This window comes from Apiospora marii, assembly GCF_038362585.1.
Source record: "Apiospora marii strain CBS 49790 chromosome Unknown utg000001l_segment0_segment0, whole genome shotgun sequence".
Lineage (NCBI taxonomy): Eukaryota > Fungi > Ascomycota > Sordariomycetes > Amphisphaeriales > Apiosporaceae > Apiospora > Apiospora marii.
The window spans coordinates 2,889,436-2,902,411 of NW_027117372.1; the positions used below are offsets into that span (position 1 = coordinate 2,889,436).

At 53.2% G+C, this 12,976-nt stretch overlaps 5 protein-coding genes across 5 annotated transcripts; 4 read left to right on the forward strand and 1 right to left on the reverse strand.

The window, feature by feature from the left end:
• Positions 1-2,240: 2,240 nt before the first annotated feature.
• On the forward strand, positions 2,241-3,308 carry PG985_000952 (uncharacterized protein; the record flags this gene model as incomplete). The annotated part of the gene is made up of 3 exons (XM_066820721.1): positions 2,241-2,790; positions 2,856-2,922; positions 2,978-3,308. The coding sequence occupies 3 exons, from the start codon at positions 2,241-2,243 to the stop codon at positions 3,306-3,308; spliced, it is 948 nt and encodes a 315-aa protein (XP_066691600.1).
• Positions 3,309-4,389: 1,081 nt separating this feature from the next.
• On the forward strand, positions 4,390-4,653 carry PG985_000953 (uncharacterized protein; the record flags this gene model as incomplete). The annotated part of the gene is made up of 1 exon (XM_066820722.1): positions 4,390-4,653. The coding sequence occupies one exon, from the start codon at positions 4,390-4,392 to the stop codon at positions 4,651-4,653; it is 264 nt and encodes an 87-aa protein (XP_066691601.1).
• A 1,332-nt stretch (positions 4,654-5,985) lies between these two features.
• Positions 5,986-6,168, forward strand: PG985_000954 (uncharacterized protein; the record flags this gene model as incomplete). Its single annotated transcript, XM_066820723.1, has 1 exon — positions 5,986-6,168. One exon carries the CDS (start codon positions 5,986-5,988, stop codon positions 6,166-6,168), a length of 183 nt encoding a protein of 60 aa, XP_066691602.1.
• Positions 6,169-8,574: 2,406 nt separating this feature from the next.
• PG985_000955 (uncharacterized protein) lies at positions 8,575-9,700 on the forward strand (the record flags this gene model as incomplete). The annotated part of the gene is made up of 3 exons (XM_066820724.1): positions 8,575-8,703; positions 8,768-9,086; positions 9,180-9,700. The coding sequence occupies 3 exons, from the start codon at positions 8,575-8,577 to the stop codon at positions 9,698-9,700; spliced, it is 969 nt and encodes a 322-aa protein (XP_066691603.1).
• Positions 9,701-11,423: 1,723 nt separating this feature from the next.
• On the reverse strand, positions 11,424-12,286 carry PG985_000956 (uncharacterized protein; the record flags this gene model as incomplete). The annotated part of the gene is made up of 2 exons (XM_066820725.1): positions 11,424-12,001; positions 12,067-12,286. 2 exons carry the CDS (start codon positions 12,284-12,286, stop codon positions 11,424-11,426), a joined length of 798 nt encoding a protein of 265 aa, XP_066691604.1.
• Positions 12,287-12,976: the final 690 nt, after the last annotated feature.

Here is a 12,976-nt window from a genome sequence, read left to right on the forward strand (position 1 = left end):
ACAGCTTCTACCAAGGACTCATGGGGAGGCGACTTGATGAACAACACTCCTGGAGGCCCTTGTTCTGCTGGAAATCTTTGGCGCTGTGGTCTAAGCGAGGATATTATGCGAAGCTCTCAGCCTGCACCATGATTTCTACTGTGGCCAGGTATAAAACGGGGACAACTGGTATACGAGCCGGGGTATCGGATCGGGACAGCCCCATTGTTGGGCCAGGAACGGTCGTGCTTGGGCTACAAAGCTTATCAACGATGTCTTACTTGAGGCGCCCAGCCTGAACCAGCGTCGAGAATCGACAAGGTTACGACACATGTTTGTACCGAGTGCCGATTCTATACCCAGTAACTATCTGCTGATGGATACCATCGAAGCTCTGAGCTGGGATGCGAAGATGACAGAGTCGGAATCAGCAGTAGAGGGGTAATGCAAGCTGATCAACCTATCTACCTCCTAGCTACCCTGTAATGTCTCACCTGTTGCCAACTCACCGGCGCATCGCTATGTCCATGGAAGCGGGTGCATCAGTCAGGCTTACTTCCAAGCCTAATATGCCCTCTAAACTCAATACCCACTACATCAAGGTCAGATATTCAAAGAGGCCCAAGTGGAAGTGAACCACCGAGGGGGCGACACTCGTCAGAGGGTCAAATACCCATCCAGCGTGATCTGGTCGCAAATGTTCTTCGCCATTGCTAGGGAAGCCAATGCCATTTGACCAACGGCACATTCAACGGTGTAGCCTTAGTCAGCTTCAGTCGACAGTAGCGGACGCGGAATGGCGAGATGGTACATGTAGACTTTTGACTTTTTTAAGGCTACGGTGTCGCGCGGTCGCGGTTGGCTGTCGCACATTCCGTCCCTTGTGGATCTGCCTGGACAATGCGACTAATGAATTAATTGCTGAGGGCCTGAGGCTCTGCTGGGGCAAAACGACATTGACAAATGCACCATCCACACCAGGTGCCAGGCCACCTATCAATCACCATGCAAGCAGTAAGATAAAGATATTACGGGGGCAGCCAAGTATGCAGGATTGACGGACGCCGGAGTACTGGCCGGAGGTCGTCGGTGCTCGTGGGAGGGTGTGGTGGCTCATTTGGGAAAATCGAAAGATTCCCCCAACTTTTTCGAAATGTTTATTTGCCAGCCCGGTAACGGGGGAGTTGGTTCGCCAATTGAATCGGCTCAGCCCATCCGGCAACGCACAATCCGACACCGAGTCGCCCTAGTCTTGTCAGGCTAGTGTGGACGGCGGGCGCACGTCAGGGTTGCTGGCAGGCTGTCGCAAATGAAATGGCGAGAAATGGCGCAGCGCAGAGAGAAGAAAGACCCTTGCCGGCTTGTGACCCCGGCTAGCCTGGCCCTGACTCTGCAGTGCGAGAGTGCTTCCTGCTCTTCTAGCCGATTGAAAGACGGCTTCCCCCTGAATTGACTTTGCCATGGCCCAATGGCGATTAGTTGGAGAAGGTGGGGTTTGGGACAGATCGCCCAAGTCATACGATGATTGGCCCGCGGATGGAACGTTTCTGGAAAGAATCGGGTTTAACATCTGTTTTTACTTGTCAATCGCGCGAGAGTTTGTGCCAATCTCGTTGCCCGGCAGAGACTGGTCAATTGATTGATGACGGACGGCTGGGGTGTGCTGTGGCAAGTCGCGAGACGGCGAACACGCATACGCAGCACACACACGCAAGGATTGAAGGGTGTGCTGGATGAGGAAAGCTCTGCATGCAAGTTCTGCAAGCTCCAATTTCCAATCTCGGCCTCAAGCTCGGTCGGCGGTCAGAATATGGAAAGCACGGCTATCCGCGACTCTCTAGCAGCTGGTCGCCGATTCCACTTTGTCACAGGTCGATTGAATTGGATTGCAATGCGTGAAACTCGGAGGAAGGTAGATCCGCTAGCACAATGGGACTCTGGATGAACTCATCTTATTTTCTTGCATATACCATTCCCCTCCCTCCCGTCCATGTTGCTGAAGATCCAATTGACTTTCGGTGGCTAGCCCCTTAGCTTAATTTAATAGTTCGCGCCTCTCTTGTGGTATTTTTTTCCCCCTTCCCTTCCTGCAGCGCCCAAAACAGATCCCTATCCCTCCCTCACCACAACCTTGTCGAAACTTCAGCGAAAGTGTAAAACTTCGGGCCAGGAACCCCAAACTCTGTTTTCTTCCTGCGCGCGCGCATACACAGGCACACCTTGCATCTGCGTCTGCGTCTGCATCTGCGTATCCTGCCATCATGGACACCATCCTCGAGATCCTCGACCCCCTCGTGCTGGACAAGGCCTGGGCCTATGCCATGCCCCAGGCGCCCATCTCGCTCAACCAGACCGACAGCCTGTTCCCGGAGCTCCACGATGCCGCCCTCCCCGTCGTCTCGGCCTGGGCGCGCGACAACATCTACCGCCAGATGATCTCCATATACATCATTACCGCCTTGGGCGCCGCCGCCATCTACTTCATCTGTAGCTTCCTGTCCTACTACTTCATCTACGATCGTCGTCTGGAATACCACCCTCGCTTCCTCAAGAACCAAGTCCGCCAAGAGATCATCTCTTCGCTATGGGCCATTCCGTTCATCGATATCATGACCCTGCCCATCTTCCTCGCCGAGGTTCGCGGTCACAGTCGGCTGTACACCAACATTGACGAATACGGCTACGGCTGGCTGTTTGCCTCGACCGTCGCGTACATGATCTTCAACGATGTCGGTATCTACTGGATTCACCGCCTGGAGCACCACCCGAGTGTCTACAAGTTCCTGCACAAGCCTCACCACAAGTGGATCAGTAAGTGCCTGCGCATTCTCTCTCTCTGCGCGGCTTCGCATGACCGGCAACTAACAAAATCACAGTCCCGACTCCGTGGGCCGCGTTGGCTTTCCATCCCATGGACGGCTTCTGCCAGTCTCTGCCGTACCAGTGAGTTCTGCAGCCAAAACTTCTGAGCCCAGTCCTCGACTAACGCGCAACGCAGTGTTTTCCCCTTCATCTTCCCCATCCAGAAGTACCTGTATCTCGTGCTCTTCATCGTGGTGCAGATCTGGACGATTGTCATTCACGACGGAGACATGATCACTGGCCACTGGACTGAGAAGTTCATCAACAGCCCGGCACACCACACCCTGCACCACATGTACTTCACTGTCAACTACGGGCAGTACTTCACCTGGTGCGACAACTACTTCGACTCCCACCGAGCTCCCCAGCCCGAGCTGGACCCTATACACGATGCGCTCAAGGTGATGCGCGCCAAGGGCCTAGTGGACGAGAAGGGCAACCCCATCCCGAAGAAGAAGAGTGAATAAGCTCTCGATATCACGATTTTATGACCGCTGCTTAGCGGAGCTGCATTGCTTTGAATAGCGCCTCATAGAAGAACCATACATAAGACGACAAGGAGACTGCTAAGCCTCTCCGCATAGATGTACATACCCCTTATACGTAAATTAATGCCTAATACATACTCTCATGAACAACCAATCTGCAATATGTGTCTTTGAATCACATCTCGGCGACCATCATGATGGCCATATCAATGGCATATTGAACATTGCGCATCTGTAGAACCAAGATATTAGCTAGGTACACAGCTAAAAGTCCAAAGTTGGTTATGGTCGTACGCTTGGACGAGCCCAATCATCCGATCCCCGTTGAAGACGATCACCCACACAAGACGAAAACAATACCACCTCATCTAGCCAGATGCAACTGATAATCGGGCGCCCACTTGATCCCCTCTATCGTTCCAGAAGACCATTCCCTCGTGCATGGGTGAGGTGGCTCACCGACTGACCCAAGCGGCTGGGTTGTTCGCGGCGGGGTTGATTGATGGTTGAGAGCCGGATACGAATACGACCCGACATAAGTTTTGTGGGGCGTTCCTGAAGCTCCAAGCTTTAGCGGCACTAGGAGCTTTTTGGGGGAGCGTTGGCCATCGTGCCACGCTGAGTCCGTAGCAGCTGACATCGGCCCATCGACACCGGGCCTGGAAATTGCCAGCGATCCGGGAAAGGAGCATCGGTGAGGCCATCTTCAAGGCATCTGGACAGGTGCGGAAGCAATCAAAACCTCACGGCAGCGCCCAGCTCAGCAGTGCATTTGTTGTCATCATACTGCTTCATCCAGTTCGAGTCTCACAGCTTTCTCTAGCTCCCCTCTCTTCGTCGCACACTCGAAAAAAACACCCACTAAGCCACCCGCCCATCAACCGTCTTACACCGAGACCCACCTTCATTCTGCCCTGTGTGCGTCGCATCAACATTTATATTAGTACAGCCAATTGGCGTGGACGGCAGTACTCGGTGACGCTTGGTTGTGTGTCAAAACAAAAACGTACCCTTCCTCGAGTTCTACACACCTACACCCACACTCACACACACATTCATCATGAACCGTCGCACAGCTACAGAAACGGCCGCGCCGCAAGTGGCGCTGCCCAAGAACAAGAGCAAGAACCACGTGCACTACAAGGAGGAGAAGGATGCGCTCGACGACAAGCCCAAGGACTGGTACGTCGATGTGACCGACTCGGAGGCCGAGACACACCAGGCCATGCTGGTACAGTGGATCTTCGTCTTCGTCGTGCTCATCGGGAGCATGTACTGGTATTTGGGGGACGACATGATGAAGATGCTGCAGGACTTGATGTGAGAGGGGGGAAGGCCTGAAGGAGAGGGGTTGGAGAGTAGAAGAGAAGAGAAGATGGCGCAACACGATCAGCGCCAAGGGACGGATCGCTGGATTGATGAATGTTAGAATCGATTTTGGTTTTGTTTTCCGGCACGACCCAGAGAGAGGCGTGCCGATGATATCCTGTTAGCAAAGAACTGCTTTCGGGGAAAGACTGGGACATGGTGGAAATCGGGCATGCTCTGGATCAACAGGTATGGGAAGAACTTGCGATCTGGGCAGCTCTAATGTAATAAACTATTCAAACCCTCACCTGTATCGTGTACGGCATTTCTCTTTTCTTCGCCCTCGTGCCAGTCAGTCAGCCGGCAGGCAAGCAAGTTTTGTGTGATGCGGTAACGTGGGGCCAGTGTTTAAGTGTTAGGCGGCTCCGCGCCGGTCACCCCGCTTCAGGCCTGAGAGGGTCCGTTCCGACGGCGGGAGATGGCGCGCAGGATAAGCACGTGCGTGCGTGCAACAAGCAGCAAGGCAGTTGGCAGTGGCTAGATGGGGGAGACGATACTTGTTACGGCCCTGTGATGGACAAAACTTGGTACTTGAGTAGTTTTACTGCCTGCGCAGTAATCCGACGTGGTAGTAGTCGTACATACTTGTATGTATGTTGTACTTGTATATTCTGGCCTAAGAGCGCCTGCATGCATGCGGCTAAGGCTGAGCCGAAGGGAAGGGTCCAAGTCGGGGTTTACATATTCTCTTCTCCATTGGGCGGCTTCTACCAACTTCTGGGCTGCCCGCCTTAGCTCGCGGACCGTCATGCTAGCTCCGGTCGCAGCCGCTGTGATGAAGTCATGGCCCCAGTTCGCCGCTTCTTTTCCAGACTGCGAGCGAATGGGGGGTAATGTTCTTTCGGTATTGGTCGATTGTCTCTAATGAGGGTAAGTGTTGTGCCCTGGGGTCGGAAAAGCGAAATAGAGTTAGCTTGTATGCATTTCTTTTCCCCCGCCGAGGCCCTAATGACATTCCATCACATTAGATGAAATCCAGCTAAGATATTCAAGGCTACGGAATGTATTACTGTACATCTTGCAGACATCGGATGATGGCAAAACGCAGTACTTTGGTTTTTGACTACGTCACGTCCCTTGTCGCAATAGCGGTCGGGGGCTTGCACATTCTGAGGAACCCCGAAGCCGGGACAAACTCGAGTAAGCCACGTCACCGAGTTTCACCGATGGCCTGGCGAGTGACCTTCTACATGAGTCGTCTGGGTTTCTCGTCGTAGGATGGTGAGGAATGCCGTGACAAGGGTCAAATCATCCTCGACGAGCCACGCCCCACTGACTCGGTGACGCGATGGCGGGCGTCGACTCCAAACATGGCATATCCATTTGCAGCCTCGTGTCACTTCAATGGCTGACCGAGAGTTCGGATCGGATCGGGTCCGATCTGCGCTACGACGGTCCCAGCGGTCGTATCCGGGAGAGCAAGCAGGGCCCGCTTCTTCCCGAAGAGTATCACTTGAGAGACAGTGCCTGAATCCCTCCTGTCGACGGGGGCCAATACCTCTCTTGGTGATTGGTCCCTTGTCAACCGGCGCTGGCTCCTAGGCGGGGCTTAGTGATGCCTGAGGAAATAGGCTTAAATGAGGATGGCTCGTCAGCATTGGCTCGCGTAGGACGCTTCCAAGCTACATGCCAACCTACCCCAACTGTCAAGGCAAGAGCCGCCGCTGACTTATCGCTGTCTGATCCGACTTCACCAGTTGGCTTCTTGGTCAAGAGTATGTCGTCGTGCACCGGCGATGAACTTTGCGGTGCCTGCTCTAAATTGGATCTGTACTCCCTCTTCACCGGGCCGCGCCACGAGCCTAGAAATGGGCCTCAGCTTAGTGAAGCTGGAGACGAACACCTCAGCCTGTCTTAAGCGCTGCAGACCAAGGAAGATGGCGAAGAGCCCTGCACGTCACTACCCTCTCGTGTGCCAGGCATAACCGAGGAGACTATGATGGTGTGCAAAAGGCTGTCGATATCCTATCTGTGAGTAGACATCTTTTGCATACGTCAAGATACTATTATATTGTATGTTACCTTGTTATCAGTGGGTTGATACCCCTGCTGCGATCTAGTGGGGAGAAGAAGGAGACAGACGACAACGGCTGTGCAATGATTATCTCGGAGCCGGGAGCCGGGGCGAGGAGAACCACGTGCGGGTAAGGATACGAGCTCCATATGCAGCATGAGTCGTGTGCTACAGGGTTAGGCACCGATGACTGACCAGAGCGGCTTCTGTGTGGTGTTTCGGACATGGCCGTACTGTAGCTTTGACTGACTGAGTAGATCAGACGAACCCCAATCACGGCAAATGCTGTCCAAGTGTCCTTACAGCTAGATGGGTTGCGTGCCGTTTGATTTGTCGCTGGGACTGGTGTGTGTTGCCGTCCGTGGAAGTCGCGACGTGCGCTGGCTGAAACCCTTCTGAACGGCTGATGCCAGTTTTGCAAATGTGCAACTCGACTGCTCTCACAGCATGTATTCTGAAGAGGGTGGAAGGGAGGAACACAGTGGTGTGTGCGGCAGTCCAGAGTCCAAAGCGGAGATAAGGTTGACACGGCGAATTCAAATCAGGGGCTGAGCCGTTGAGGAGGCAGAGGCTGCAGGCCAGCAAGCCACTTCACCTTCAGACCTTCTCGCCGATCCATCAGACGCAGGCTCATCACAAACATCTTGCAGTGCCGTCGAAGCTAACCAAAAGATGTCATTTCTCCCATCGCCCATCTTTCTCTTTGCCAATATTGTGTCGTGAGAAACCCCAACCCGCCCCCGGTTGTCCTTCGCATGTCAGGTGATGGCCTCTTGTTCCGGAATCTGGTCATGACATTGCGCCCGCCAACCACCAAATGCATCGCAACCATGTACTCCTGCCCTGTTTCTTGATGTGTGCATTCGTACACGCAGCGACGGCGGCGGGAGTTGCCGCCAAACGCCGACCCAACTCGCAGCTCTGGCACGGGGACGAACCCCTTGTGGCCCGGATTAGCGGCATCGTCGTCGCCCTACTAGCAAGCAGCGCATGCGCCGCCTTCTTCTGTGCGCTCTCTCCCTCCGTCGCCACTCGCGCTACGAGTGGCGTGCGCTCCGACTGACACCGCTGCAGTATTCCGACTGGTTCAGGTGAGGAGCTGGCGGCTGCTCCCCCCTCATGGCTGGTGTAAGTAAGCCTCTTTCTTCTTCTTCTTCTTCCTATTGACCTCGCAGGTCATGGAGCCGAATTCGACTACGGTCTCGGAACCTGGCTGACAGCGTCCCGGTATGCTTTCGTCGTCGATAGACCTCCTCTTCATATACGTCGACTCATTCTCGTTTATTTTGGGATCGGTGATCCTACAATATGCCTTCGATCCGAAGAACGACAACCACTGGTGTGCAGGTGCCACTCTGCTATGCATCTGTGGCTATCTGACGGGAAAGGTGTGCATTCCTATTTTCCTGTATTGACAGCCCGCGGTACACAAAGTCACTAACATATGCCGGTATGCAGCTGGTAAGAAGAGCACCTAGCAGCTCCGTGAGGGGCCTTATCACCCTTTGTGACAGGACCGACTGATGGCGGCGCAACAGTTGATATACCTTTTCTTTTCGGACCGCGTGGTTAGTCCATGCCCCCAACCCACGTTTTGTTTTCTTCCTTTTTCTTTTTGTTTCTTTTCTCTTCCCTAAGTGCCAGCACTAATCCATTAACCAAAAGCACATCGTCCGAGGCTGCGCCACTCCTCGGTTGCGGTCCAAATTCTACATCGTGAACAATTTCGGAGCAATACGTATGGCAGAACTCGTGCTACCGTGGGGGCCACTACTGTTTTGCTGATTGGTGATATCAAGTCATTATCGGTGCCTTCATGACCGTATTTTTCGTCTAGTAAGGCACCCACTACCCGTATTGGCCATGGGACAGGCGAGCGGTGGTATTGATCGCGTCGGCAGTCGCTTCAGTCATGTCGAGGACGGCGCCTGCATTATCGGGATAGAACAGCGAGCCCTGGTCATCCCCGTCGCCTTTGATGTCTTCGTGAGCGTAAGCGTTGACCACACTGGCTCAGTTGATGACGGTGAGGTTTGCTGATGAGACCCTTTCGCAGATATATCTCAGTGTCCTCTTCATCATACCCCTCATGAAAGAGACGTGGAACGTCGAATTCGAGCTCAGGGGCGGCAGGACATTGTCATTAGGAACCCAGGCAATGATGGCCCACCCTGCCAGTGCGAGTCTGAGGAGGCTGGCCACGAAAAGCCTGATTGGGTCATGCGTCACCCTGACCAGCAGCGGGTCGTACGTCATCTCTATCGCGGGCTTAGTATATTGCAGACGCTCATCTATCTGCCCTAGGAACCTGATTGCTTTGCTGGTTCTCGACGGCGAGCCGGCGTGGCTATGTCTTATCTGTTGCAAGACCGACAGTATGTTGCATCCATCGCCCGAGTATAATCAAAGATATGTACCTAAGGTACGCACATCGAACCTAGACGCTCACGCCCTACCTTTGTTCTTAGTTCTCGTCAACGCCTTGGTCATCTTCTGGATCACTTCGACCAGAGACTCTTCCGCCTCGGCCAAGTCGCTTGGAACCTCGACGGGACCGCAGGGCTTGACTTCGAGACTTATCACCGTGCCAGCCCACCAGCAGGAATCGGACGACCCAGACGTCTTGCCGCACCCGGGTCACGCATGGGCCCCGCCCCCAGCCTCGGTCTCGGGTGCCCGGCCTACAGATCTGTCCATCGATGACATCCGTAAGTTGCGGGCTCAAGTCCAGCTGACGGACAACACTTTTGATAAGCTAACCATGACGCACCACACAGTGTACGGGATGGAGAACACTGATGACTTTGTGAGGCGCAACGACAAATCCCCTCGGGGGAAACAGAACGCCATGTGTGCCGAGGGCTTGGGGAACCTACGGGAGAAAGCGGAGCATGAAGGAGAAGAAGAAGACGAAGAGAAGAAAGGAGACCCGTGGTATGGTTCAGTGTCAAATGGTGATGTGGCAGCGCACACAGATACCCATGCGTAGTACCACTTCCCATGTATAGTAAATTATATCTAATGGTTTGTATAGGGCATATATATTTGAGAAGTATCACTGGCAATGAGAACGGTCCCCCCTTTCTTGCACCTTGCTTCCAGTATCATGGAAACAGTGTACGTCACAAAACAGTCAACCTTGGCCTGAGTTTCAACGAAAGCAAGAAAGTACAAAACCCGTTGATTTACTACGATCAGATCACAGATACATGTCCTATGGGTCGTCAATCTCTTTACTCTAGGTGACCAGCGTTCAGGCTCTCAGAAGGCTCACTCAATAATTATTCAACACTCGGTAGCAGACCATATACAGGAGGAGCAGAGTCAATGCTTTGTACTCGAGGTGATCTTTCCGTTAATCTGGCAGGCCAGAGAAAGGATTCAGCGTCCAGTGAGCTACGGAGACAGGGCAGCAGGATAGATGAATTTACCATACTGCTGGAACTTGTCCTCTCGACATTTGTGACCACACCATGGGACAAAGTGTAAAGGGGCTGAGCCTGGTTCACAGCCAATAAGCGGATCAAACAACTACACATATTTTCCTCCTAGGTTCATTCGTCCAAACGGGATATGCTCTACTTTCTGTGGCGTCTAAAACAGAAGAGGGTTTCGGCGTGTTTTGGGGCCAACAAACACTATAAATTCCTCACAGCCATAGGTTGGCATATCGTAGCCCCATTGTCCGACTCGTAACATTTGTGGATGTCCTTGGGTCTTTTCATGGTTTTCGTTGTGTTTGTGTAAGTCACTTACTTTATCTTGGCGAACATGGGGTCTTCAAGCCAGGTCCCAATGCGTCATCGACAGGTGCTGGCCAAGAAATTATGCCTCATGGGCTAAGAGCCTGCGTGTGGTAAGACTTCATCATCGCCACTATATCTGTAAGAATCCACACCCCCATACATGAGCTATTCTAGTCAACACTATGGTACATCAGGAAGAGTTTCATGGTCCTCTTCTTCTTGAGGCTCGTGCAGCCCATCCCTCGATATTGCAGTCAACTTGCTGGATATGGTATACTGCTGCCCATGCTTCTTCTCAAGCATCAGATTGGTATCCGTCATCTCTGTCGCTTGCGTCCGGAGATCGCAGATCCTCAAGAGCAAACAAGTAGATAGATATAATGGGATCGTCAGTCTAAGGGTCGACTAGTTGAAGCTGTGACTACGGTAATGGTAGAGTGCCTCCCGTCACTCAAGGCCATCTGGAGTTCGGGGTTAAAAGCAATCACGACGAAGAAGTTGGGCCAGGGCGGTCGGTACTAGTCATCTGCGGGACAATGAAGTTAGCCACACCATCCCATATACCACACTGGTGGCAGAGGCAGTTCCCCTTGAGTATATATGCCAAAAAGCAGATCCACCCATGTGGATATAGTGATCTACGTGCAAAATCCATGTGCTCTGCAACATGACGCTAAAGAAGTTGATGTGAACAGTTCATCGAGGGATGATGATAAGGCACGGGTCATAAGGATGAGACGGAGAGTTGGAAAGCTAGTTTCTTGGGCATGTGATGAAGGAAAGTCATGAGCTGGTATGCCTATTTGTGGACTGGGCGCGGTGTAGCGATAATTAGAGCGCTTATTTATAAGTAAAAAGGCGGGTTAGAGCGGAGCTTAAGAGGTATCATCGAGAATCTCAGATGGTGGATGAGTTTCGCTTGGCGCCGGCTCAGTTATGAACTTCCAGATAAATGGTCTCACTTCATCACGCAAGCTCGAAGCGCTCTCCAGGTTGCGTGCCGAGCTCTGCCGTAGGTTTCCCGCCATCTTGTGTGGTGGATGGTGCCTCAACTGGGGTTGCCGTTGGCTCGACCTGAACCTTTCCATGGCCACGTTGATGGGCAAGTTGCGCAGCGTCACCGGTCTCTTGGTAAGCGGGCTTCTCATACACTCCGGCTGGTGGCGAGCTTCTACGGCGCCGCAGGAAATAAAAGGCCAATAGAGCGATGATCAGGAGTGCGCCTCCACCGACACCAGCACCGATGCCAGCTTTCGCGCCGGTGCTCAGTCCCTCGGCGTCGCTGTTGGCCGGATCGGATGTGGCAGGCGCTGTTGTGCTCGGAGTCGGGGCTCGAGTTTGGGATACTGTGGGACTGGCGGTGGTCGAAGCAGACGCGGTCGTGGCTTGTTTCCGGATGTAGAAAGATGGGGACTGGAAGGGGGCGCCAAAGTTGGTGCCGTTGACAATGTAGAGGTAGAATTGGTCTTGTTCCCAGCTGCTAAAGCCGTCCATGGCTGGTCTTGGCGTCCAGGTATAGCTTGTCGGGTAATTAGGCGAGTTTGCTGCATGGGCAGGATTCAGGATTAGCAGGCCTCCATGGTTGAAGAAAGCAAGCATCACAACGTACAAATCAGCCATTTCACCGTGACATTGCTGCTCGAGTAATACCCGAGCGACAAGAGGGAATAATCAGCTGTGCCGCTCCATTCCACATCGACTTTTTCGCCGGTGCGGTAGGTGGTCGTCGTCTTCCCATCCTGGCCGCTGGGGTTGATGAAGGCCCCCTCAGCTCTTGCCAGCGGCAGGATCGACAGTGCCAACGACACCAAAAGAGAAGGGAGCTGCATGACGGACGTCGAAGTGGGCGAGAAGGCACAAGTAGGAAAGAACAGAGGAGAAAAAGTAGGTCGCTCGCCGTGCAGTCAGCAGTACAAGTACTTGAAGAGAAAACCACGACCACGTTTTCCCACAATTGCCCGCTGCCAGACCGAGTGCCCGATCCACCGTAATAAGCCAACCCGTCAAGCCGTCCCGTCGTGGGATGCTTTTTGGCGGTAGCTGAGCTTTTAGTTGGATCATCTCGACTGGGACTCCCAGCAGCTTGTTCTAAGGCATCTTGGCATGCAGCTTTCGTATAAGTTGGTCGATATCTTCCGCCATGATTGGTGGACTCAGCGTTGCACTGGCCAGCAGGCGGGCTCTGCAGTGGGGATGATCCCACCAAGGCTCAGCCCGGAGTTGGCGCTACTCGTAGCTAGTCGTTGCTTTCTGTGGACGAAAGATGCCGATCAAAACATTTTGAGCCTGGAAGACAACTAATAATTCTAGTACTGGTAGAGGTAGCTACTGGACGTAGGACTCACAACTCGCGATACTAAGTACCATGCATGCACCATTGCTGTTGTTCGCTTTGCCGACTGTGTACGTGTACGGCGCAGAATCGGCAGCATTAAGCTAGTAAGGAAATATACCCCAATCGACAGGGGCATGGGCAAGGGCAAGGATGTTGCCTCCACCCCCCCTCTCCCTCTCCCTTG